The following is a 25,317-nucleotide window of genomic DNA, read 5'->3' as shown; positions in this document are numbered from 1 at the left end:
AAATTGAAAATATTCGTAGATTAAAAGATGTAGTAGTGAAATAAATGCCCGAGGCCTTATCATACCTTATATTGAGTAAATGGACGCGGAACAATAAATTTATTGGATGATAAATCTGCAACTTATATTGCACGACTCTAGTAAATAAATAATCTAACGCTGTGATCGTTATGCCGTTTTCATGAAAGCGGACCAGGCGATATTTTCTCCAATAAAAACAGAGTATCTTTCTTTAAAATTTAGGAGAATTTATCGCTTGAAGAAACAAAAACAAAAATAAGGAAATAATAATAATAATAATAACAACAACAACAACAACAACAACAACAACAACAACAACAAATGACAAAATTATATATCGTACTTTTTTTAAAAGATAAACATTTTGAGAAGCGAATCAGGCGCGGGAAGAAATATGTTTTGAATAGAAAACGTTAACAGCCTGTGTAATGCGCGACATGAATTATAAAAATATAATAATAAATGCAACAGATCACTTTTCCTCCTTCTTCTTCTTCTTCTTCTTCTTCTTCTTCTTCTTTTTTTTCGCTTTTTTTTTCTTTTCATTTTTTAGAACAGAATAAAGCTCCAATTTATTTGTACATAGTGTATCATGTTTAAAGAATTTATATATGGAATGACAATTGAAAATTATTATTATATTATTAATATAATTATGTATTTAATAATTAAGGACATACTGATAGTATCTTTCTTTGTTGTCAGAAGATAATAATTTCTAGATAAATATTTGACCGGAGAGTAATGTATTTTTAATCAGTTAATGTGGATCAGATGTTTTTCCTCTTTCATGCAAAAATATAATAGAATGCACCAGTATCGCTGTAGTTTCTTTTTTTTTTTTTTTTTTATTAAACTTATACATATGCTTCCTTATTTTAATAAAAAATATTCAGAAAATATTATATGATATCGTAAGCTATTTTATATATATATATATATATATATATGCATGCATGTATGTATGTACACAAAGATGAAAACAATTTTAATTCTCGTTGTAACTTCAAGGATTCGTTAACTTTTCAATATGTCTAGCCGCATCCTTTAATTTAAGAACCAATTCTTGAAGCTCCTGAATCGTGCACATAAATTGAACCGACTGAATATTGCCATGTTTCATTGTGCTAAGTGAAATATTATAGTTTGGAATTCCAGCAGAATCATTTATACTAGACTATTTCATGTGGCAAAATATTAATTATTTTTATTAACCTATTTGTCATATAAAATATAATACAATAGTTTTCTGTACAAAATACCTTAATACAATAATCTATTCGCCAATCAACATCAATGATATGTGGTAGGCCATTACCAATTGTTTCCAAATTTTCTTGAAGTTGCTCTTTATAATTAGCATGAAATTGACAGAATTTATCAATATGAGCTTTCGTCAAAGCTGTGCATCTTAATAATTTGCTCAACTCTTCTGAACTTGTGTCGTGTCTTGCGGCCTCGATAAGTAACTTTATAACATCGGCGTAGGCAGTTTTAATAACATCAGGCTTTGAACGACATAATTGCGTTAGAGCTACATCAAATAAATTACAAATGCATTATAAATTTCTATCAATAATATTTAGTTAAGAATTTGTTAAATATATATTTTTATATGAAAGTGAACTAGCACATAATTGATGTAAAAACCTAATAGTATAGTATTTAACAACAATAAAAACAAAAAGACAAACAAAAGTTTCAAAGTAAAAATCCATTTACAAACGATAAATATTTTAAATATCTTTAGTACTTTAATTACATAAAAGCACTGTAAGAGTATAACAATTTTATAAAAATTGCACTTTAAAATTCACATTTACGAATATCCAGACTAACTATTGTTTAATTATAACGTAAATAAATTACATTAACAAAATCATTAAAAAAAAAAATAAAAAAATAAAAAAAAAAAGATGTCAAACAAGATAATATTTAACAAATACAATTGTTAATTAATAAAAACAAGACAGTAAATTAAAATAAAAAGTAAGTACAAGACATAATAAAACTTCGATGTCAAATGCAATACCTTCACCGTCAGATTTTCTACACAAATGTGATACGGCGATGCGTATCAATTGATCGAGTGTCTCGTCGTTCAATTTGTTTAAATTTTCCCCGTCAATTAGACTCTTAACTTTATCCTCCGCGAGTTCCATAATTCAGAATTTAGGTTAGAATCAACATTCGCCTAATTAGAATTATCGGTTTGCTTATTGTGCACATGATCAGTGCGGCAATGGCAACTACGCGCGATATATATTTAAATTATTAAATTATTATTAATCGTGAGATGTACAGTAACGTAGGCGTGGTATTAAATATTGCGTATGACGTAAAATTTTTAAATAGAATATAATTGCATTTGAAACGATGAGTTGTATTATCGTCATTGTTATGCCCTACAGGACGAATTATTTCAAGTCCTATTTAATACATACGTTAACAATTTTCAATATAATTAACCATGTTTTTGTAATTAAGTATTTTCTGAAGTAATTTCGTCATCCTTTCGAAATACCGAGTAATGGAAAATTCAAACTATTATGATAGTCTTTTATAAATAATTTACGTTGCGTTTGAACACTAATAGTTTGAAAGTTTAACAATAAAAATGAGTTTATAATTATGCGCCCTCATTAGTCATTAATTATTGAGAATTAATTGTGAAAACATTATGATTTTAATTGTTTTCTATAGAACTTTATGTAGCTAAATTATGAGCAGTTACAAATTCAATCGTTAAATAAAAATAAACGCATTCTTGCACAATATTTATTCATTATTTTATTTACTTACATTAATTGTATATAATATAATGTATGTAGGAATAAGTGTATTCATCCCGAAATGCGATTTAATCGCAAATTAAATAGTAAATGAAATAGATTATTATCTATTGAAATCTGTACTCAATTATGTGTAGTTTGATAAGGCTACAGATATATGTGTGTGTACATATATATATATATATATATATATAAGCATATAAACATGCGAATTCTCGTGAATAATTACTTGTTTAAATCATAAATGTATGTTAAAAATTATTTATATATATGCGATGGGAAAAAACAAACAAACAAATATTCACGTATTGACGTAATGATGTGCTTAATCGCACATACTTACATAATTTTTTACACAAATAATTATAACTTGTTATATAGTTTAAGGTTTAAGTTTAAATATACGCGTGAGATAAGATAAAATGTAATAGCTCAATGATTTAAAAATAATATGAAATTAGATATGGTTATATTCTGTCATTATATTTTTTGTTCTTACAAGTGCAAGGTAGGTCACTAATTATATGGAATAACACAGTTTATAATTTTTTTTAATTATTTGGCTTCCACAAGGGCATATAGAGATTTCATATATAATTAACAATAATGCATTGTCATTCATTTTCATTGAGTTTTAAAGTCCTTTCATAGATTTTTTATGTTTAGCATTATAAAACTGTTTGAGTTTATTTTGATATAAAGTTGTTGCACGACATTTTTTTATATAATGACATTAAAGCAATAATTGTGCTTTGTTTATTAATAAAATTTTATGATGATTTTTTTTTTGTTTTTGTTCTTTTTTTTTTTTTTAACAAAATCAATGTGGTAAATGATTTTCTTTTATAATTTAATGATTTAATTTTTTTCAAATTTATAAAAATCCTATTATCATCCTATATTACTATTATAACTTGCAGAATGGAAAAGGATAGAGATGAGTCTTCTGAAAAACAGAGTTTGTGCATTAATTCAAATAAATTGGACGACAGTGTCAAAGACAATTTAATCGAGTAAGTTGTTTTTACGTCATACTTAACATTATCAGAAATTGAAATTAAATTCTATCGCTATTATGCACGTATACACAACATTTTTCACATATTGTCTGCACTCTTAATAGTTTGAGCACTTTAAAATAGAAAAATCATGCACTGTAATTATAATTTTAACTGTCTCATATTAACATATTAAGTAATGTCTTATTTGCATTAATACATCAATAATTATCAATCAACTCATAAGAATTATACTGCCTTTCTCTCTCTCTCTCTCTCTCTTTTTTTTTTTTTTTTTTTTTTTTAAAGATTGCTCACAATGAACATTGATCAATGTTATTCAACATATAATGTTTACAAATGTACACAAAGTGTATTCTTACTCCGAAAGTAAAATTAATGTTGTCTTAAAATTAGTCCAATAGCTACGATGAAGTTATTCATTAAAAAGATTATGAATAATTACATTTAAAAGTAGTGAAACAAATGTGAGAATTTATAAAATTGTTGTACAGCTATGTTGTATTACGTAAGAAAAGTATTTTTTAGAGAACAACTTAATGGATTTGATACACCAATTATTCGTAAATATTCGTTTAGACATATTTTTCCACAGGTACAAATGCTTCTTTATAAAGAATAATAAATGTTTTTTTCTATTGTAATATCATTGTCATTTTTATTTAAGATTATCGTAGGATGTATAGCACATTGCATTGTCATTCAAGTTGGAATAAATATGGCTTACAGTACAATTTTGGAAGATGGTTTAAAGAAAGAATTTTCATTAACAATCGACCAAATATCTTGGATCGGTAAAACAAATACTATGATTCTTATTATTAAATTATATTTCTTAATAAATGATTCTTGTGACTTTTTACATTTGTAAATATGCACTCAGTCTTATGTAATTTTCATAAAATATGTATAATATTATTTTAAACAGCAAGTTTGGTTACGATATCAGTTCCCCTTGGGTCATTAATCGTTGGACCATTGATGGATCTATTTGGACGTAAAAAAATTTGTTTGATTTCTTGTATAATAAATATAGTATCATCTATTATTTTGGTGCTAGCCAATTCTGTTACTTTAATTTATATTGCTCGAGTAACTGCTGGTTTTTCAAGTGGACTGTCGTCTGTCAGTATTGTGTATATATCAGAAATTACACATCCACAAATTAGGCCCATGTTATTGTGCTTCAATTCGGTGTTTGTGTCGCTGGGCATTTTAATTACGTATTGTTTTGGAATATGGCTTACTTGGAACCAAATGGCAATAGCATTTATATTACTGAATTCCTGTGTATTATTTATACTATTATTCATTCCTGAAAGTCCATATTGGCTTATGTACTTTGGAAAGAAGGAATTAACAGGACATATAAATCAAATTGAAAATATATTAAGATTATTAAATAAATCCGAAGAAGTAAGTAAAGCTTTGTTATACAAATGTGTGCATCTCAAGCGCTTAATTGTTAAATGTGAAAAATTTATATTTTGAAATATAATAAAATATTTTTTGACAGATGTATCGAGAAGAGCTTCGGCGTATCAGTGCAATTTCAGAGAAGCAACATACAGATAATGAATTGAAAAGTTCAATTACCAGAAGACTTTTATACTTTTATGAACAATTAAAACATCCGACTGTTTATAAACCTTCAATAATTTTATTTACATTGTTTTTAATACAGCAACTTACGGGCTCATACGTAATTATATTTTATGCTCTCTCTGTATTTGAAAATGTTGGGGGAAAATTTGGTAATGGATTAGATAAATATGGTGCAATGGTTATACTTGGTGTTATTCGATTTCTTTTGAGCATCATCGCATCTTTATTCAGCAAAAAATTTGGCAGACGTACGCTCTGTATAATAAGTAGTTTAGGAATGGCTTTTTCTATGTTTTTTTCAGGAATGTATATCTATCTTACGTCTTCCTACGATGAAAATGGTAAACTTAAAGAAATTATGGTTAAACAAAACTGGGTAATACTTATTATCATACTTTTTTATGTGAGTACAAGTTGTTTTGGATTCACTATTATTCCCTGGACATTAATTGGTGAATTGTTACCGATATCCGTCAGAGGAGTTCTAGGAGGAATTATGATATCTATTGCATATATAATGATGTTTGGAATGATAAAAGGCTATGTATATATGATGGATGAAATGGGTGCACAGGGAACATTTTTCTTTTTCAGCGCTGCTTCATTTATAGGTGCTGTTTTTGTATATATTTTTTTACCAGAAACATTGGGAAAATCATTTTCAGAAATAGAGCAATATTTTAGTAAAGATGGCGAGGAAGAATTGCCCACCGAAAGAATTAATACATAGCTGTCTATGCTAATTTCAATGCGCATTTTACTATTTAATAAAATTGTAATGCAGTCAGTCTTGAATACATAATATACCATGTATCGATCATAGTGGCTATAGTATTAAATTAATTCTAAATCGCTGTATTACCTAACATTGTAATATATTTTTTATGTACAGCACGTTGTACAATTGATTAAAATAATATTCAAAGTATTTTTTAATATATTTTATACTAAATATGTATATAAATGAATGAAAAACAAAAGAAAATTTATTGAAATATAATAAAGTGATTATACGAAAGTCAAACAGCACAATTTGTTGTTTCACATAAAGTACAATATTAGGGTATAGGAAATTGCAGTTAAAAAATTGAACAAAATTGTATAAAGATCAAATTAAATGTAAGAAAATGTGGAAATGATTATCGCCTAATACATCACAGTGTACTATTAATAAGGAACTTCAAGTCGAGATGGTCAATGTAATTAGTTGAGAAGAGCACTTTTTTTTTTTCTCCGCTCTTATTTATTAATATCATAATTCAATAAATCTCACATTTTGCTATGCGTCTTGGTTGAATGAGTAAAATGAGTAAATATTGTCTTAAGTAAACGTTTGAGGTAAATTTTAAATCTTAAGTAAACATATGAAATGAATTTTATATCTTAAGTAAACATTTGCTTATAAAATTTATCGAGCTTAATTAATTATTAAAATCGGAATTGCAATTGTTACATTGTATTATAAATACTTTGTCGATTGTTAGTTAAAAAAGTAGACCAGAAATAATTTAATTACAAAAACCGATAAAAAAAAAAAAAACATTATAAGAAACACATTCAGTGCTTTACTGTCATCACCTATTTCACGATTAAAGCTTTATCAACTTTAAAATAAAAATGTTCGCACTTTATTGCCTCTATTTTCGTACACTATCGTATTTTTTTTATTTACCTAACTTTGCTATCGAGGCGATTCGTTTCATTATATTCACCTATATATTTGCATGCATTTTTCGTTTAATAATTGGGAACATAACATCGACTATTCATGTATAATATCAATTTAATAATTATTAGTTTGAAAGGAAAATAAAATTTTACCACTACTAACGAACATTATGGAAGGAAAATATAATATCCCGATTTCACTCTGCAGTAATTAAATAAAACTTATATGAATGTGTGTGCATGGGCGCACGCGTGTGCGTGTGCGCGCATGCATTATGTGAAATTCTGTTGGAAATTACGTTCAAATTTTTCGATTATATCAAGCGTATTTTGTTCCATATGTATTCATTATTATTTAAAATAGAAACGCAACTGTCAACAACCTGTTTACCTGCACATTTTCTTTTTATATGCGGGTGCATTCACGTTATGCATACGTATTTGGTGCACGTCTGCTGTTTATCTAACCTTATATACTAATTCCAACTCGAAGGAAAAATGCACTTTGAGATTGGAAATCGTTGGACAATCATTTAACAGGATTTTAGACGTTTTTGTAAGAAATGAAATTTTGGCGGTACAAGATAAGATATATAATTTACGCTTTTTATGCGGTTGTTATCTTAATTATTATAAAGCGTATTTCAGTTGTAAGTGTTTACAATCGCGTTCAAATAGAAAATATATGGCTTGAAAATGGTACGACAAATTACGAAAAAAATGAAAGGTAAGAATTTGACGATTGTTAACATAATTGACGATTGTAAAGTAGAAATTCATTACAGGTATGAACAGTGGATCAACGAATATGTTAAAGGTATATCGCGCAAGCTAGGTGAATATGGTAAGCCAGCTTACCTTAATGGCGAAGAGAAAATTAAAGGAAACGAGATCCTGAAAAAGAAGGCGGTCAATATAATTCTTTCAAATAAAATATCCTTCCAAAGAAAATTACTAGATATCAGAGATCCGCTGTGAGTTATGCTTTAATAAATAGAAAGCTTTTTAGTGGATTAGAAGCATTAATTGAAAAATATGTTTTCATTTCATTTTAAATACAGATGTAAGAATGTAACGTACGACATTGTCCTGCCTTCCGTAAGCATAATTATTATATTTCACAATGAAGCATTCAGCGTACTCTTACGCACGATATACAGTGTGCTAAAAGAGACACCACCAAAGCTCGTTCGAGAAATCATTCTGGTCGATGATAAAAGCGACGAAGGTAATATTAGAGATACTTTCGATACGTTAGTGACAATAGAATATTAGTATTGCTTTAGTCTTTTGTCAAACATTCGATTTGGATAATTCAAGCGAGCTTGTTTTTCAAATTTAGTACGATACATCTGTGACATAATTTTTATTAAATTTTAATCAACTTTATATAAATTTATTTTTCACCATGGATTCTGTGGTTTGGAATAAACTAAATAGATATAAGTGTAAAATCTAGTGACTAATAAATTGTTAGAAATGAAATTAGTCAAGTTAGTGACGAGTTAAATTATAATATACATAATTTTTATATAAATTTACTTATATACTATTACAAGCTAATTTCATAAATTATTAGAGCAACTTCAGGGTTTGTTGGAATATTATATTCAAACACGTTTACCAAAGAAGGTAAAGTTATTAAGATTACAACAGCGACAAGGATTAGTAAGAGCTCGATTAAAAGGAGCTAAAAGTGCATCAGGGGATGTTTTAATGTTTTTAGATGCTCATTGTGAAGTAACAAAAAACTGGTTCGTTTTTTGTCAATTTTTACATTATTTCTTATATTTTTACTGAAAAGAGATTTATACTTTAGGTTGCAGCCATTACTGCAAAGAATAAAAGATAAGCGTAATGCAGTTGTAACGCCAATCATAGACAACATATCGGAAGAAACATTTGAATATTTATATAATGCTGAACCATCATTTTTTCAAGTTGGAGGATTTAGTTGGTCCGGTCATTTTACGTGGATAAATATTCAAGAAATTGATTTACAATCCAAGACCTCTCCCATTTCTCCCGTAAGATCACCCACCATGGCTGGTGGACTCTTTGCAATTAATAGAAAATATTTTTGGGAAATAGGTAGTTACGACGACCAAATGGATGGCTGGGGAGGAGAGAATCTTGAGATGTCATTTCGAGTAAATAACAGAATAAACTAATTTCTTCATCCTTATATTTTGAATATAAGATTTATCTTATAAATATAACAGTAGCGACATATTAATAAAATACCGATTATTTTAGATATGGCAATGTGGCGGAGTTCTCGAAACAATACCTTGCTCTAGAGTAGGTCATGTATTTAGAAATTTTTTACCTTACAAATTCCCTATGAATAAAGACACACACGGTATTAATACAGCAAGATTAGCAAATGTATGGATGGACGATTACAAGAGATTATTTTACTTACATCGCGAAGAATACAAGGTGTGTAAAAACAATGCTGCACTTGAATTACATAACTGTAAATATGGAATTTAAATTGGACATTACTTTTATAACAGGATATGCCAGAGCTCATTGGTGATGTAAGAAGTCGTATAGATTTACGTGAAAGATTAAAATGTAAAAGTTTTAAGTGGTATTTGGATAATGTATATCCTGAAAAATTTATACCAGATGAAAACGTACAAGCGTTTGGTAAAGTGAGAGTTCAAACAAAAAATTTATGTTTAGATAATTTACAGCGCGACGAGGAGAAACCATATAATATAGGAGTCTACGAATGTCATTCAAAATTATATCCAAGTCAGGTATATAATTTTATACGAAATACTAATATACATTATTTGCTAACTCGAGCTTTGTTGTGAAATTGTACGGTATAAGCTTAAAATTTTGACGCATATAAATATAAAATTACAGAACATTGCAAATATAGTCTCGTTTCATTCCTCGTTAAAATGGAAGTTAAAAATAAAGATAAGAATTCAAATTTATAAATCATGAAAATATGCATTAAGAGTTAAGAAAAAGTAAAATCATTGCGCTTGATAAATTTTACATCAAGACTCGTTAGATTCTGAATATTAACAGTGAAACGAGTCTTTAAAGATTTATAATGTTTCGTTATTTTAGCTCGTTGATATACGTAAAAATTTATAATAATTCATCTCATAATAATTCATTTAAATTAATCGATGTAATTAATCGAATAAATTTAACTGTGTGTTTTTTTTTTTCTTTTTCTTTCCCTGTTTTTCCCCCAAATCAAATTAGTATTTTTCTATGAGTAAAAGCGGAGAATTAAGAAGAGAAGACGTATGTGCTACTGTGATCGAAGATGAACTTTTGAATTATATTTTTAAAGTTAATATGAGAGGTTGTGATGAAATTGAACACGATAAGGAGTGGATATTAACCGAGGTATACCTTATATAAACAGTAGACATTAATAACTTTGAATAAATTAGTAAATATATGAAAAATAACATTTAATTATTTGTAATGCAGGATGGAAAGATTTTACACTTAAGAACAGGATTGTGCCTAGATGCAACTGGAGTACATAGCAAGGAAGATGTTATAGTTTCTCTCTGTTCCGACTCACCAGATCAATTTTGGCAATTTGATTTTTATGGTGATAAGATCAACCCTAGATGAAATCTAGTTGATTGTTATAAATATTAAAGGCAGCTCAAATAATGTAGCTGAAATATTTATATCGTATATATTTTATATTAAATATTAAAGAGCTTGTTTATAGTTTTTATTATAAAATTGTTGAAATTAATTAAAAAAATTTTTATAAACAAATAAAGAGTATATATAATATTTTCATTGAAAATAATAGCGAATTGATGTATATTAGATTACACGACATTAATATTGTTATTTGTTAATATTTTTCTTATCAAAAATTTATAAATATAAATTTACCTAAAGTAATGTATCTTCGCATCTAATGTATTCTCCTATATCAGCTTGATGGAAGCAAATTATTGACATTGGATCCGCACATGCACATTCTAAAGTACTTTTCGCTGCAACTCCAAATCCCTAGAATATAACAAAACTATTATGACCAACAAAAGAATTTATTTGAGTTGTAGTTCAATTGAATTGATACGTTGTTTTTGAGATGGTCCAGTGTTAAATCTTATTTATACGTTTGTCTAAACAATGTTTTATATCAACGCTATTCATAATTGATCTATCATCAAATTTATTTTATAAGTAAAATTAATATTTTAGTGCTCAATATTTATATGTATAGAATTTAACTTATAATTAAAATTTTTATTTTTATTTTTCAAACCATTTCAATTTATCTTTAATTTAATATTTGTTCAAATAAATTATGCATCGTTGTGTGCGTAATGTAGCGCGAGCGACCAATGTCAATGTTATTACTCTCAATATGAGAAGAATTATCTGAAATTTATCTGCCATATTATACACTGCAATACACATTCTATACGATGGCAAATTTTTATACAAACTACAGTAGAAACAACATTCACTTATTAAAACAAATAAACTTAATTTAGGGTATAAACATATAATTACATATTGCAAATGATTATAATTATTAGTCTATAGAATGAAATTGTTAAATTAGATAAAATTTTCAAAGCAAATAATTGAAAAATGAAAAAAAAAAAAAAAAAAAAAAAAAAAAAAAAAAAAAAAAAAAAAAAAAGAGGCATAAAATTAACTAATGCTATTTAATGATTTATATTATTATTGATAAATGCTTTTTATTTACCAAAGGTAAATCGTTCATTGAATACACAACAACTCCTTGATACTTTGAAGTATTTTCAGTTATTTTTCCTAAACCAGCTTTGTTTATATTGTTACCATATAAAAATTGTTGTTCGGCCGAAGGTTTGACCCATATTTTATGCTAAAAATATATAAAACTTTAATATAAAATTTTAACGATATGTAAGCTCTTGGCACCAAAGTCGCTTAGTAATACTTGCCGTTGCGTACGGTGCTAAATAATGTAAGGCTGTAATGTGTAGTCGAAACTTTCCAGATTTTGTAAATTTTCCAATGCATGTGCCAACGCTCATTAAATCGTTCGACGATACCGAGCTCGCAAGACCTAAAATCTTTTCTAATACATAGTACACTCTCTCTTTTTTTATTCGAAAACAATAAGTACCATCTGGTCTGTCGATAAGGAACTTCATATTATCTCCAATACTAAAAGTAAAATTCTAATGAGAAAATTGAAGGAAATAGACATCCGAATAACAGCAGTAAACATCCAAGCGTATTGATAAATAAAAATTCAAGTCCAAGACATAACCTAGTAAAATCATTCAACTTACTATTTTGTCAATTTCTCATAAACCAGCTTTTTTTTGTCCTCCGATAAACGTCTCATCTTGTACCATGAATTCAATCACTTGGAAACTTCGTACAAACTGTCAGAAGGCAAATAAATAATATAAATAAATAAATAAATAAGAAAGTGTCCGCGAGCCGAAGCAGCAAGCGAATAGAGTAAAATTCGCTATTGAAGATGATAGAGCCGAAACAATATTAATTATGCCTACAAATAATACTTCAGAACGTCGACTGAGCTCTAATTTTAAGTAAAAAAACTATTATTGCCCAATCCAATAGATGAATTTAATCCAATAAATAGCAATCTAATCAATAAATTATATTTGTATCGTGCGCATGTTGTACATTGCAAGAGTTTAAGCACATGTTGAATTAAAAAGTGGCGGCATAGAAAGTGAGGCGAGGGAATAAGAATGGAAAATCGAAGAGAAAAAAAAACAATAAGCATATAAGTCACTCCCTCTTCCGTGATACGAAGCTTTTATTCAAAAGTAATTAAAGTTTAAGTATGTAACGAACAATTATCAAATTATAATGCAATTAACCTCGAGAGATTTGTGTTTGCCGTGACTACTATATATATATATATATATATATATATATATGTATATCAACGACATGGATGATATAACATAAATTGACGATAATAGTATAATTTTTAGTGTAATATTTTTAACATTTTTATATTTACATGCTTATCTTTACTACTATATAATAATAATAATTATTATTATTATTATTTTTAACTTTGGGAAAATTCAAAATTATTTCATTCGAATAATGTGCTATGTTCCTTTTTAATCTCTGCTCTGTACTTCCCTCAAATTGTCAAAATTTTTTACACTGTCCAACTGGACTTTTTATAATAAAAGATTTTTTATTAATTATTTTGTATTACAAAATAAATTCAATACTTGGTAGAAATGTCTTTGAACGCATTGTTATCGCAATGCCCGAATTGCAATGTAAACTCTCACCGTCTACTTATTCAATATTGAAAAGATGGTGACGATATTCTTAATCTGCTACCCATATTAACATTTATTACTCAAATCAAGTATTCTCAATTATGAAAAATATATCATACAAGCTCAATCCTAACAATATTCATAAATTAATGCAATTATTTTACAACTCTATATTATATAGCTAGAAAATTAATGCATTCTCGAGCATCGTCGCATCTCGATATTTAAATTAAAAGCATTAAATTGTTAATATAGCGTCCAAATTTTAGAGGAAAACAATGACATTTGCTTTTGAGAAATCAATTATTATTCAAATTAATTATTCAAATAATATTAATTATTCAAATATCGTTATTTGACGTCGACGTGTTCGGTAAAACGAGAGTCGGTCATGAATACTAACATCTTTCATTTTTCTTTTTGCCCCATTGACGGGTGAAATATTTTCTATTTGTATTCAAGTCTCTGGCCTCGTTTTTACATTAATGCTTTGCCATGTCCTTCCGTCCTTTTAACGCACCTGATATATCTACATTTATTTATTTCGTTATTTGTTTCTTATTCATCAGGTTGGACTGCTTACATTGCAATAGTTAGTTATATATTATGATTGCGTTACAACGACATTGCAAACTTTATTGCATCGATTATTTAATAAGATGCGAACATTTTCCTAAGGAATATGAGCAAGTAGTTTTAAATGCATAATATTTATTAGATAAGATTTTGTCAATTTCAAATTATTGACAATCTCTACGATATGATTAATATTGTGGATATTAATGAGCAACGCTCAATATCCTAGCATAATAAATTTAAATTAATCATCAAATTATTATATTCCTTTGGGCGTGTCTCTGTGTAAGCAGGAAAAACACATATGGAACAACATTAGCTTTATTCGCTCAGCAATCGTTTATATGTTTTAATAAATTACCGTGCAATTAATAACAATTTGATGGGAAAATTAAAATTAGGAGTCTCGTTTATGTACGATCAATTCAAAAAACAAAGTCAACAAAATTGATGAATATTATAATTGTGATTCTTCGATAACGAGGCCTAATATTTATATATTCTGTAAATGTATGTTAATATACTTAATATATGAATGAAAAAATTGCAAATTTCGTACATAAAGATTTGCAATACATTTAAGCAAAGAATTGACTCGGTCTACGATTAATTTTTTTTTTTTTTTTTTTTTTTTTTTTAACAACATTTTTATAACTTTATTATTAATTAGTTTTTAATAGATTTAATGGCATTTTATTACGTATATTTGCATATCTAGTAAACCATTACAAATTAATGACATTTGCTAAATATTAATTCTCACAATCGACAGGTAAATAATTTTCTTTAAAATTATTTACACGAAATTTGTCTCGATCATTTAACTAATCTTAAAGACAGTAATTAATTATACTAAGTAAATAATTCGTAAATTTTGGTTTTTATAATTAAACAATAATTAAACCCTTTGGTATTTGCATTTTGCATTACGCATATTACACTTTTATCAAATAATATTGAGTATTTTAATGTATTAAGTTTAGTGAAAAAAAAAAAAATTGTATTTTCAATGTTACTCTCATATAGTGAAATGTCGGACAAACAATATATTTGAATATTTTTCATGAGTAAATTTCCATTTCATCAATCAAAGAAGTTCATTATAACGTAATATAGACGAAAATAATTTTTTATTATACCTAGGGTTTATTTATTTGTTTATTTGTACCATATTGTGGGTGAAAGGCCAATGACAACGTTGTATCCTATATAACGTGAAATCGATTGTTCTCCCGTTGCTTAAATATAAATTTTTATACAATTATCAGTTTATGAGATAAAGCGTAGATGTGCGTCTAGACTTTTAAGAGAAATTTCACGACATGAATTAATATAATAAAAATAAATATAGTTTTTAAATAAATATTTCATCAATTTTTTTTTTCTTCCAATGCTACTATCCAATTTTTTTTTCTAATAGCGAGAAAATCGTCATATAACGCATACAAAGGTATTCCACATAAATATATGGAACATTGTATTCTTTCAATTAATCAATTAATTTTAAATCCTATGCATTTTAAATGTCATAATAAAAATATTCTTAATTCATAATTGATAACATTAATTTTGATCGCACCTTTTCACATTGAAATAGTTGTATTATTGCATAAATAATGGTTGTTAAATGACTGATATACTTTTTTGGATTTGATATATAAAATATTATGTTAGTGTGTTGGTCGAGCAGCTTCAATATCTTCAAATCAGTGAATTTAAATTTCATTTAGCTCTTTAGATATAAATTACACGAATATGAATAAAATAAATAAAATTTAAACACTATATTTTGGATATTTCATGTGCCACGATATGACGCAGTTATTATAATAACTCTTGTTATCATTATAAATAAATATTTTAAACCAATCAGGCGGCGCATCGCATTCTTCTTCACTATTTTACAATAAGCACGTAGGTATTGTTAAATGTTAGTTTAAAAAATTCTGTAAATATATATATATATATATATATATATATATATATGTTTTTTCTTATCCAATATATTCTTTAAGGCCTGAATTATCTATACTACAATTTACATGCGCATTTTTTATTTTAAACAATTTATTTTGTTTTTACGATTGAATGCCGAATGTAAACTTTATCATTGAACGAATGGATTGTACAATAATATAAAAGCAAATTATATATGAATATATGATTAAATCTATGTATTCGTCATATTCTTAAGTGAAACACACGTATGTGTGCAAGTATGTTAAATTGCGGAATTAGAAGACTTCATTAATCTAGTCTGGGGATAGCCAAGAGTAATTCATAATTGTCGAGTTTTTTGGAAAAATATTGATTACTTTTAGCATTTAATTAAAAATAAATAAAAAATGCTTGTTCTCTTTCAAATCTTACATTTACACGTACGCATGCACACACGGTAATTTAACAATATAATTTAAAAAAACAAAAACCAAAAGAACAAAATGTACTTTATTATAGATTTTATTTGCTTGCTTAATAATGTTAAAATTACTAATGACAATGTTCTTTTTCTTTCTATTGCTTAAAACCAAAAAAAGAAAAGAAAAGAAAAAAAACACACAAAAATGAATAAATAACTAAAAAATATTGTATAATTTATATTATAAGAGATATCGTTGTATTGCTCGTAAATAAAATTGTGACATAATTATAATACCGTAATTTATAATATTCTTTATAAACTAATTGTTAACGCTACGTATATAAATTGTGGAGAATGTTTATTGTGCTTACGCAAAGATAAGTTATCTATTGTTTAAAGAATCGCAAAATTTAAATGTTTGAATACATAATATTCTATTCCGAATATATTGCGAAATATATATTTTAATCGTTGATATATCTTTATCAACATTTCATAAATATAAGTATAAAAACATTATGTTTTATGGCCTATTGCTTAATAATAATGTGAAAAACATTTTTTGCTAATGAGAATCGAGACATGGAACATTTATCTCTCGCTTCATTGCGTCCTGTTACAAGTAGAAGCGTCATTTTTCAACTCTGGCAGATCACCTTGAGTCTCAAACATTATCTCGTCCTGTGCTCAATTTGGATATGGTACATCGAAAAATAGATCATAAATAAGAAGAAAATAGAAATCTCCAGATGGAGTATTCATACGACGTAAAAGTATAATTTTCCTAATCAGGTCGATCAAACTAATATATTAAATTCATGCAAAATTGCTACGAACTATCGCACGCATTGAGTCATCATCATATCTTTCAAAATATTATAAGCTTCCTGTCTCTCACATGTTGACCTGTTCTTTCAATTTATGCGACTAAAGTTGTGATTTTTATTTATTCGTCGAGTATTTAAAGATACTCGGAAAACAAAGATATCAAGCAACAAAGATAATATAACATTTAGGATAAAAATTTTCATTACAATCACTTTTTCCTCTAAAGTGTATATCCTCGGTAGACAAAATACATTTTAAGCTATGAATTTTTTAAAATAATCTTACGTATGGAAATGAAATACAACGTGGTTGATATCATAGTGAATATCGTCTTTGATAAACTGAGTCAATATTTTAATATGAAAGTAAATGAGAGAGATAGAGAGCAGTAGAAAGCGTATTAAAGTTTATCGCATGTTATCTTAATAATTGCAGTATTCAAAAAGCCCGAAGATAAATACAAAAGTTTATGAATTTTGAGATTTGATAAATGATGGTTGATTTCACCTCGTTTTCACGTAAATTTTCATGGTGAGTGCCGTAGTTATATATATATATATATATATATATATATATATTTTTTTTTTTTCTTCAATAACTTAGAGAAGAAAAATGATTTTAAAAGGTTGATGTTTGAAAAATATCGTAGTCTATATCTTAATGATATTGAATATAGAGTCTTTTTTTTTTTTTTTTTTTTTTTTTTTTTTTTTTTTTTTTTTATATAAATACTTTTGCTAATTTTATATGATTTATATGCTAAGTCTTAATACAATGTACGCAATGTATACAAATTATTTTGAATATCGTAGGCTTAGGAGATTCAGTTCAAGCAGAGTTTGAGCGATAAAAATGAATCCGTGAGCTTTAGGCACGTGACACACATGTGCAGTTACTTGAACCGTAAATAATTGCTATCAAGAATTGTTAATAACAAGCGACGCGAGTCACGCAAGTTTTTTTTTTTTTTCATAAGGATACTTCCGAGAGCATTTAAGAACGGAATAAAATTAAGTGTTGTCAATTGATAAATAGTTTAAAATTTAAATTCAAGCCATTATCGCACATTATTAATGAGAGTAATAACGCAAGTTGACTTTGGTATTGTTACGAAAGGGTGTGGCTTTGACGATTGAAGCAACCGCATTAATGCTTCATAATATTAAAATCTCGTAAAGAAATGGATCGACGATCAATAATCAAGATTCCTCAAACGAATAAAAAGTTAACGATCGGTCGGTCTTATCGTAAACGAAGTTCACTGCCTACTGGATAACGCGCGGCACAATTCCTTTGAGGTTATGAATGAGCTCCGGTCTTGGACGATAATTAGCTTATTGCAGTTCCGATGACATTCCAGGGAGAATGATTATTCCGAATAATAAAATGTTGTCGGCTGAACGTCTAATAAAAGCGAGGAAGTCTACGCGATTGCGCAAGTTGCCCTCTTACACACGCCCTCCTGGTTCGTAGATTATTTTCCATCCATTCAATCGCTTTCTCTCCACCACATAACAATCATTAAAGCATTAAAACATGTCGCTTGAATAACAGCCGTAACGTAATATTTAAGCCATAATAACATCCTATGAAATACTTGACTTTTCTTGCCTCCTCGCGTTATTAGTTATTAGTACGCGACTCACCACCTCCTGCCCGTCCACCCTTAATCAAGAAATCAATAATTTCGATTGTCGGCGCACGCGTTTTAAAACCTCTAACCATTAGTTTTGGAATATTTTGCGGTGCATTATACTTTCTTCACCTGTTGAGTTGTGAAAGTTGTTGAACGCGCCTCCTATGCTATACACCGCCGTTCTACGCCAATTGTTGCTCGAATGCGATAAAGGACACGATTTATAGGTCACCCAATGCAGGTAAAACACCAGTGCTATATATATATATATATATATATATATATATATTGCAAGGCTCGTTAATTTGTTTGTTTCGTAAAACATTGTGGGTTAGTAACGAATTCACACGAATCGACAGCCTTTCGCCCTTGAATTTTAAACGGCTAATCTTACGAACTTTCTTACTCGCACTTTAACGTTAATCCTTTTTTTTTATGTGTTAGTGATATGGCCGATTGAATTGTTATAACCGTATGACGTATTGTGTATTTCTTTCGTTTGTTTCATTCTTGTAATTCCATTTGTCACTGCTTGGTTCTTCATGAACAAACGCATTTCAACGATTATTATGCACTCACTTTCCCTAATTTTGTAATATTATAATAAAAAAATTAATAAATAAAAAAAAAACGTAAAATAATTTTCCTTCTACATTAGCGCAATTACACGAATCAAAACTTTTTATAACACTGTATTTATTTAGTCGAGTCAAGTAAATTGCACAAATTTTTCAGTTTCTTTTTGTTTCACACATCTTCTAGAATTCCTCCACATCATTCCATATGCATAACGATTATCCATATGAATATGAAATATGTGCAGGTACGTTTAATGTAACCAAACATTTGTTATTATACCATTCATAAATAATAATTTTCCTGTCTCCTAATGCGATCTGCTTCTGTGCTTTTTAATTATTACATATGCTTGCTCAAATACAGATATTTAATGGCTATAATAATTATTAACACAATTATTGTAATTTGTATTTTAAGAAATATTAATATGTAATATTATTATGTTTTAGATATGGATCAAATTGGTGAATCGACCGAGCATCGGAACCTTGAGGGTTTCAATATTCTGTTTTATGTCACCGAAGCTATCGGTGGATTATTGATATTGTTAGTTATAATCTGGACTGCCCACTTTAAAGGAGGTTTCGCATGGACATCCGATCCAGATTTAGAATTCAACTGGCATCCGCTTTTAATGACCGTTGGCCTTGTGTTCCTTTACGCTAATGGTAATTGGCATCGTTTAGCATATATATATATATATATATTTCAAAATAATTGCAACGATACTGCATAATTTTCACTATTATATCGCATTTATAGGAATGCTAATATACAGATCTCAAAGAACGGTGCGTAAAAGGCGCCTAAAGCTTATTCATGGTGGTATAATGATTTTCACGGTACTATTAACCGTTATTGCTCTAGTTGCGGTTTTTGATAGTCATAATTTAAAAACTCCACCTATCCCTAATATGTACTCGTTACATAGTTGGGTCGGATTAACAACCATTATTTTATTTTGTTGCCAGGTATGCTTAAAATAATTTTTTTCATTTTGATATTCATGATTTATTTAATACTTACTAATAGGGTTTGATTTTGCAGTGGCTTGCAGGTTTGGTATCCTTCTTATATCCAATGATACAGCCATCGTTGCGCGCTGCGTACTTACCAGTTCACGTTTATTTTGGTACGGCTGCTTTTATCGGTACAATTGCTTCTTGCTTAATGGGACTTACGGAAAAAGCATTTTTCTCCATTAGAAATCCGTAAGCTGAGACACTATTAAATGAAACTTTTTCATTAAATATCAATTTCAAACGAAATTATTAATCTAAATAAATTATAAAACATTATTGGTAATATTTATAATGTAAATATTTCCTAATTAGAGACGTATATTGATTAAGATTTTAATATTTCAAAACTAATCTATGTCCATAGATCTTACGATAAATTTCCTGCAGAAGGTGTTCTCGTAAATACAATTGGTCTTACCTTAATTATTTTTGGTGGTCTAACCGTCTACTTAGTTTCTCAAGCCAGATATAAAAGATTTCCTCAACCTGAAGATGATGTACTATTAACCGGCAGAAGTAAATAAATTATATGTACCATATAATCCATTGAAATATGCGAAAAATCACTAAATTGATCATGATACACGATTACACGTATTATTTATTCATTTATGGTGCTACTACTAGCTCAGAAAGCCGTAAATTATTTATAAATTCGCTTAAATATTTTAGCACAATTTTTAATCTATTGAATTTATTTACAAATTGTATTTAATGTATATAAAATCATTTTCATACTTTTTTATAATCTGCACAATTTATTGACATATGATCCTTTGTTCATGCTATCAGATACTAATATTTTATAATAAGCAAATATTAAAGATTAATAATAAATAATGTATTATAAAAAATGGTGCTAAAACAATAAGTTTTTATTTTTTATAAATGTTTATGTAAACGAGTCCAAAGAAATCGAAAGTATAAATAGAAATCTTATTTTTTTATATTTGAGAAAAATTATATATAGATTTTTTTTTCCATTACTTTTGTGTAATGATCTGACTTTGTCAATTTTTTTGTTTTAATATTTAAGAAATCTATATTTTATATGAAAATTACAATTCAATGATGTCTGTAATAAACAATTTTTATTTTATTCTAGTGAAATTATAAAATTTGTAACATGTAAAATCTAATGTATTTATATTTGTTGAACTAAAAATACAGATATTATAATAAAATAAATAAATAATTATATCTCTATATGTTATCTTCAAGAATCATTTTCATAAATTAATATAATCCATTATACCGAGGTAAATAAAGATTAACAATTAAGATCAGATTAACAATTAAATAAGATAGCATAATAAATATATAAATTAATTAGAAAATTAAAAAGCTATATTTTTGTAAGAGAAAGGTTTTATTGTTGAAATTTTATTACTAATTGATCTAAAATAATACATACACGATATTTTTATACATAAATCCTTAATAATACACAATTTTTTCGTACAAAAATTTTACACTTATTTTGCAATAATAAAATACATAATCCACTGTAATCCAACATTAAACGATTTGATTTGAATTTAATATCACTTTTTATATAAAATATAAGTTATTAATAAATACAATACAAGTCTGAGTTTAAAATATATAATTTAATAAAAATCAAATGAAAGTAATAAAAAAATGTAATTTCCCTTTGACGGTTTGGAGTAAACGTTAACAAGTGCGAATTTCTAAATAATGGAGAATAAAAATATAAAAAGATAAATAAAACAATAAATATTAATATTGTGCTTTAATTTAATTGTACTAAAAAATTTGTTACTGAGTTTTTATTTAATTAAATTTTCAAGTCTTTACCAATACTTATGTTGTATAATTATTATTTTGGAAGATTATTTTCAAATATTAGACTGCTTCCTCACTACGAATTACATTATTTAATGAAAGTTTTATAAAGACCAGAGCTGTCGGAAATACTTGGCTTTTGCTTTTGTATTTATGCACTAATTGGATTGTATTATAATCGAATTTTTTCATAATATTATTTCTGTAAAGTTACCCCGAAAGATTTCATCCTTCGTAATCAAAAAAAAAAAAAAAAAAAAATCATTATATCTAACATAATGGGATAACAACAAACTCTATATGTTCTTGAAAAATTCAAATATTATTAAAGAATAACAATACTAATCGATTCTAAATAATCAATAATAATTTTTTCACTCATGTAAATTAAATCTTGTTTATATCATTTTTTAATATTTTCTTGTCATAATACACCGTGCCTTTTTATGAAAAAATATTTGCTATTAAAGAATATTTATTATGTATTATGTATTAATTATGTATATGGATGTACTTTCGACAGTGAATTTTTATACAATTATACAACACATTTTATGTTATATAGATATATATATATATATATATATATATATATATATATGTGTTTATTAATAAATAAAATAATGGTTAAAATAAAAAACGATTTAGAACAGATGAAATACGTGATTTTAATCAAAAGAGTTTATCTATTTGAAAATTATTATTACAATTTACAGAATTTTATCCTAATACACATTTTATTTCAATTAAATAAATTTTTATACAAATTGATATTTGGTTGAAAATATTTTTCTTCAATTTTCAGCATATTTTAGTATTTTATTTTATTACACATAGTTTTTACATTTTAGCATTTACATTTTATATCATAATTTAATAATTGTCGTTTATGAAGTGGTATTTTAAAATTAAAATTGAAATACATAAATTCTTTGATTATACTTCCATCCAATATATAGAAAAATTGTTTTTTATTTTTTTCTAATCTATAATAAAATTTCTATTATAAATAAAAATATAGATGATGTTTGAAAGTGTATTAGCATAATCAATAAATTAAATCCATACTAATTTTTCATCTAAAACTGACCAATTTATCTATAAATAGAAAAGTTTAGAAGGTACATATATATATATATATATATATATATATATATATATATATATATATTGGGCAGAGCAAAGTAAAAATTACTAAGGATTTATCATATTAATTATATGATGTACATATGCTACCTACTTCGTCGTGTATTACCGTAAGTTTTAGATCTCGCAGGATGGAAGTAAAATGATTAAGAGATTTTAAAGCTTTTGACAACATAGGAAGTATGGAAAGTAATAGATAATTGTATCGAGCCTTCAAAATTCGCAATCCCGTTTTTTACTTCTTCAGGTAGAGAGGTGCGTAATTTAAAGGAAAAATGCATATTTTCACTTCGGACTTGCAGGCCCGATCGTTGATTATCCTCGGTAATCACTTGACAAGCAATATACAAACGACAATTAATATACAAACCTCATTAGATCTTATAATTTATCATTCGTTAGTCGTAATTCGAATGATCAACTTGTTCTATTGGTCGTGCTTTGAATTCGAATAAATTATGAATATTTAGGAGGCCCCTCATATAACTAAATAAAATTGCGTTTGATAAATTACATGCGTTTACAATCTTTTATCAATATCTCGCCTTATTAAAAATCGCAAAAGTATGGTATGTATGGTTGTGTATTAAATATAATGCGTAGTGTCGCAATAGTCACGTGATCGGTATACCGATGCGCCATCTATGATCTATGCAGTTTTCGTTAGATCATCTTCGTTGTTTTGTATTTAGTTTTAATTATTGATTGTACGCGTAGACTATGTATGCATTATAATATTTAAAATTTATACATTTGAGAATAATGAGCGAAGCAGAGTCATTAAGTACAAAGACATTGATCGATAAATATGCAGAACGAATGAAACGTTTGAGAGAACTCCATACAAAAAGAGTATTTATACATTCTAACCTCATTTATTTCTAAGCTGTTTACCTTTCCATTTTATCATGTTTATTTAATGCTTAGAACGAGGCTCGGCAACAAAATCACAAGGAAGTCGTTGAGGAGGACAAACGAAATAAATTACCTTCGAATTGGGAGGCTCGAAAACGTCAAGCAGATTGGATTATCAATGATGAAAAAGCAAGAAAAGAGGCAGAAGAGAAAGTAATGATGATTGTAAACGATGAGTATGAGTATTAGAAATGAGAAGCGATATTTATTTTGTCGAATTATGTATTTTAGGGACTTGATTATGAAAGAACGAAGCTTTTGAATATTGATGCGATAGAAGCCGAACGACTAGCGCGAAAAAGGAAGAAAATAGTACCTAATGATGGATTTGCCGATTTTGAGCAAGCAACGGTACGTCAATATAAACAACTCGTTAAAGGTATAAAACCAAACATGGAGGTTTATCAAGAAGCTAAAGAGACACTTGGTCCAGCATTTTATGGAGATAGAAATACAATTTTACATGGACTACATAAAGATAAAAAAGAGGCAGTGGATAGAATGGTTTCCGATTTAGAGAAACAGTATGTATAGTGTTGGATGTTCTTCAATATGGAATTGTCACCGATGTATATTATTATGTATAATTTGTTTTTTTCAGGATTGCAAAACGGGAAAAGTATAGTAGGAGGAGAATGCATAATGATGACGCCGATATCGATTATATTAATGAAAGAAATGCTAAGTTTAATCAGAAACTTGAACGATTCTATGGAGAGCATACAAGAGAAACTAAACAAAATCTTGAGCGCGGTACCGCTATTTAGAGGCCTAGAATCTATCTATTCTTAGATATATAAGTATTATCTATCCGTTAACTGATGTCGAATTAAAATTAAAATTAAATTTATTAAAACATTACTAAAACAATAATTATCCGAATAATTCGTAGTATAATTTATAGAACAAAAAAAAAAAAAAAAAAAAAAAAAAAAAAAAAAACAGTACATTTTCTATTAAATAGACTAAAATTAGTGGTATTTTCTGCAATCAGAAGTGTTTTAGTTAAATATTTTTATACATTTTAATTGAAAATAAAAAATGAAATAATTACAGAA

At 27.1% G+C, this 25,317-nt stretch overlaps 5 protein-coding genes across 13 annotated transcripts; 4 read left to right on the top strand and 1 right to left on the bottom strand.

Annotated features, from left to right (window-relative positions):
- Positions 1-986: 986 nt before the first annotated feature.
- On the bottom strand, positions 987-19,048 carry LOC105359635 (60S ribosome subunit biogenesis protein NIP7 homolog). Of its 8 annotated transcripts, XR_912774.1 has the most exons (7): positions 12,631-12,680; positions 12,403-12,498; positions 12,049-12,274; positions 11,829-11,969; positions 11,000-11,119; positions 10,671-10,770; positions 5,101-5,147 (listed from the first exon to the last, which is right to left on the bottom strand). XR_912774.1 is itself a non-coding variant. In XM_011496268.1 (6 exons), the coding sequence occupies exons 2-5, from the start codon at positions 12,456-12,458 to the stop codon at positions 11,000-11,002; spliced, it is 543 nt and encodes a 180-aa protein (XP_011494570.1). In that variant the 5' UTR covers positions 12,459-12,498; positions 12,631-12,680; the 3' UTR covers positions 1,480-1,555. The 8 variants fall into 8 exon arrangements, 7 of the variants coding, with proteins under 7 accessions (XP_011494572.1, XP_011494565.1, XP_011494570.1 ...); XM_011496268.1 differs by lacking the exons at positions 5,101-5,147; positions 10,671-10,770 and adding an exon at positions 1,480-1,555; XM_011496265.1 differs by lacking the exons at positions 10,671-10,770; positions 12,631-12,680 and adding an exon at positions 18,921-19,048 and having other exon boundaries at positions 5,076-5,147.
- On the top strand, positions 3,291-6,177 carry LOC105359636 (facilitated trehalose transporter Tret1-like). Of its 2 annotated transcripts, none has more exons than XM_011496271.1 (6): positions 3,291-3,321; positions 3,734-3,826; positions 4,361-4,427; positions 4,500-4,626; positions 4,761-5,248; positions 5,349-6,177. In XM_011496271.1, exons 2-6 carry the CDS (start codon positions 3,735-3,737, stop codon positions 6,165-6,167), a joined length of 1,593 nt encoding a protein of 530 aa, XP_011494573.1. In that variant the 5' UTR covers positions 3,291-3,321; position 3,734; the 3' UTR covers positions 6,168-6,177. The 2 variants fall into 2 exon arrangements, with proteins under 2 accessions (XP_011494573.1, XP_011494574.1); XM_011496272.1 differs by lacking the exon at positions 3,291-3,321 and adding an exon at positions 3,624-3,641.
- LOC105359637 (Polypeptide N-Acetylgalactosaminyltransferase 1) lies at positions 7,361-10,770 on the top strand. Its single transcript, XM_011496273.1, has 9 exons — positions 7,361-7,832; positions 7,891-8,079; positions 8,167-8,333; positions 8,685-8,859; positions 8,925-9,255; positions 9,362-9,547; positions 9,625-9,873; positions 10,340-10,486; positions 10,574-10,770. Exons 1-9 carry the CDS (start codon positions 7,669-7,671, stop codon positions 10,721-10,723), a joined length of 1,758 nt encoding a protein of 585 aa, XP_011494575.1. The 5' UTR covers positions 7,361-7,668; the 3' UTR covers positions 10,724-10,770.
- A 389-nt stretch (positions 19,049-19,437) lies between the features above and the next one.
- LOC105359638 (cytochrome b reductase 1) lies at positions 19,438-21,061 on the top strand. The gene is made up of 5 exons (XM_011496274.1): positions 19,438-19,614; positions 19,820-20,038; positions 20,133-20,341; positions 20,418-20,581; positions 20,757-21,061. Exons 1-5 carry the CDS (start codon positions 19,575-19,577, stop codon positions 20,914-20,916), a joined length of 792 nt encoding a protein of 263 aa, XP_011494576.1. The 5' UTR covers positions 19,438-19,574; the 3' UTR covers positions 20,917-21,061.
- A 2,863-nt stretch (positions 21,062-23,924) lies between these two features.
- Positions 23,925-25,097, top strand: LOC105359634 (pre-mRNA-splicing factor Syf2). The gene is made up of 4 exons (XM_011496262.1): positions 23,925-24,196; positions 24,272-24,412; positions 24,491-24,783; positions 24,861-25,097. Exons 1-4 carry the CDS (start codon positions 24,107-24,109, stop codon positions 25,024-25,026), a joined length of 690 nt encoding a protein of 229 aa, XP_011494564.1. The 5' UTR covers positions 23,925-24,106; the 3' UTR covers positions 25,027-25,097.
- The last annotated feature ends 220 nt before the right edge of the window (positions 25,098-25,317 follow it).

The sequence above is a fragment of the Ceratosolen solmsi genome, unplaced genomic scaffold, assembly GCF_000503995.2.
Source record: "Ceratosolen solmsi marchali unplaced genomic scaffold, CerSol_1.0 scaffold29, whole genome shotgun sequence".
Classification (NCBI taxonomy): Eukaryota; Metazoa; Arthropoda; class Insecta; order Hymenoptera; family Agaonidae; genus Ceratosolen; species Ceratosolen solmsi.
This window is presented reverse-complemented; position numbering and strand designations above follow the sequence as displayed.

What these genes read in the sequence shown, in the direction of transcription:
- LOC105359635 (XM_011496263.1), bottom strand. Translation starts at nt 2,183, where the DNA reads ATGGAACTCGCGGAGGATAAAGTTAAGAGTCTAATTGACGGGGAAAAT. An exon ending in TAGAAAATCTGACGGTGAAG is followed by an intron (nt 1,556 to 2,053) that starts GTATTGCATTTG and finishes TATTTGATGTAG; the next exon opens with CTCTAACGCAATTATGTCGT. An exon ending in GAATAGATTATTGTATTAAG is followed by an intron (nt 1,199 to 1,283) that starts GTATTTTGTACA and finishes CACATGAAATAG; the next exon opens with TCTAGTATAAATGATTCTGC.
- LOC105359636 (XM_011496271.1), top strand. Translation starts at nt 3,735, where the DNA reads ATGGAAAAGGATAGAGATGAGTCTTCTGAAAAACAGAGTTTGTGCATT. An exon ending in TTAGACATATTTTTCCACAG is followed by an intron (nt 4,428 to 4,499) that starts GTACAAATGCTT and finishes TTTTTATTTAAG; the next exon opens with ATTATCGTAGGATGTATAGC. An exon ending in TATTAAATAAATCCGAAGAA is followed by an intron (nt 5,249 to 5,348) that starts GTAAGTAAAGCT and finishes ATTTTTTGACAG; the next exon opens with ATGTATCGAGAAGAGCTTCG.
- LOC105359637 (XM_011496273.1), top strand. Translation starts at nt 7,669, where the DNA reads ATGAAATTTTGGCGGTACAAGATAAGATATATAATTTACGCTTTTTAT. An exon ending in CGATGATAAAAGCGACGAAG is followed by an intron (nt 8,334 to 8,684) that starts GTAATATTAGAG and finishes ATAAATTATTAG; the next exon opens with AGCAACTTCAGGGTTTGTTG. An exon ending in TACATCGCGAAGAATACAAG is followed by an intron (nt 9,548 to 9,624) that starts GTGTGTAAAAAC and finishes CTTTTATAACAG; the next exon opens with GATATGCCAGAGCTCATTGG.
- LOC105359638 (XM_011496274.1), top strand. Translation starts at nt 19,575, where the DNA reads ATGCATAACGATTATCCATATGAATATGAAATATGTGCAG. An exon ending in TGAATATGAAATATGTGCAG is followed by an intron (nt 19,615 to 19,819) that starts GTACGTTTAATG and finishes ATTATGTTTTAG; the next exon opens with ATATGGATCAAATTGGTGAA. An exon ending in TGTGTTCCTTTACGCTAATG is followed by an intron (nt 20,039 to 20,132) that starts GTAATTGGCATC and finishes TCGCATTTATAG; the next exon opens with GAATGCTAATATACAGATCT.
- LOC105359634 (XM_011496262.1), top strand. Translation starts at nt 24,107, where the DNA reads ATGAGCGAAGCAGAGTCATTAAGTACAAAGACATTGATCGATAAATAT. An exon ending in GAGAACTCCATACAAAAAGA is followed by an intron (nt 24,197 to 24,271) that starts GTATTTATACAT and finishes TTTAATGCTTAG; the next exon opens with AACGAGGCTCGGCAACAAAA. An exon ending in GAAAAGAGGCAGAAGAGAAA is followed by an intron (nt 24,413 to 24,490) that starts GTAATGATGATT and finishes TATGTATTTTAG; the next exon opens with GGACTTGATTATGAAAGAAC.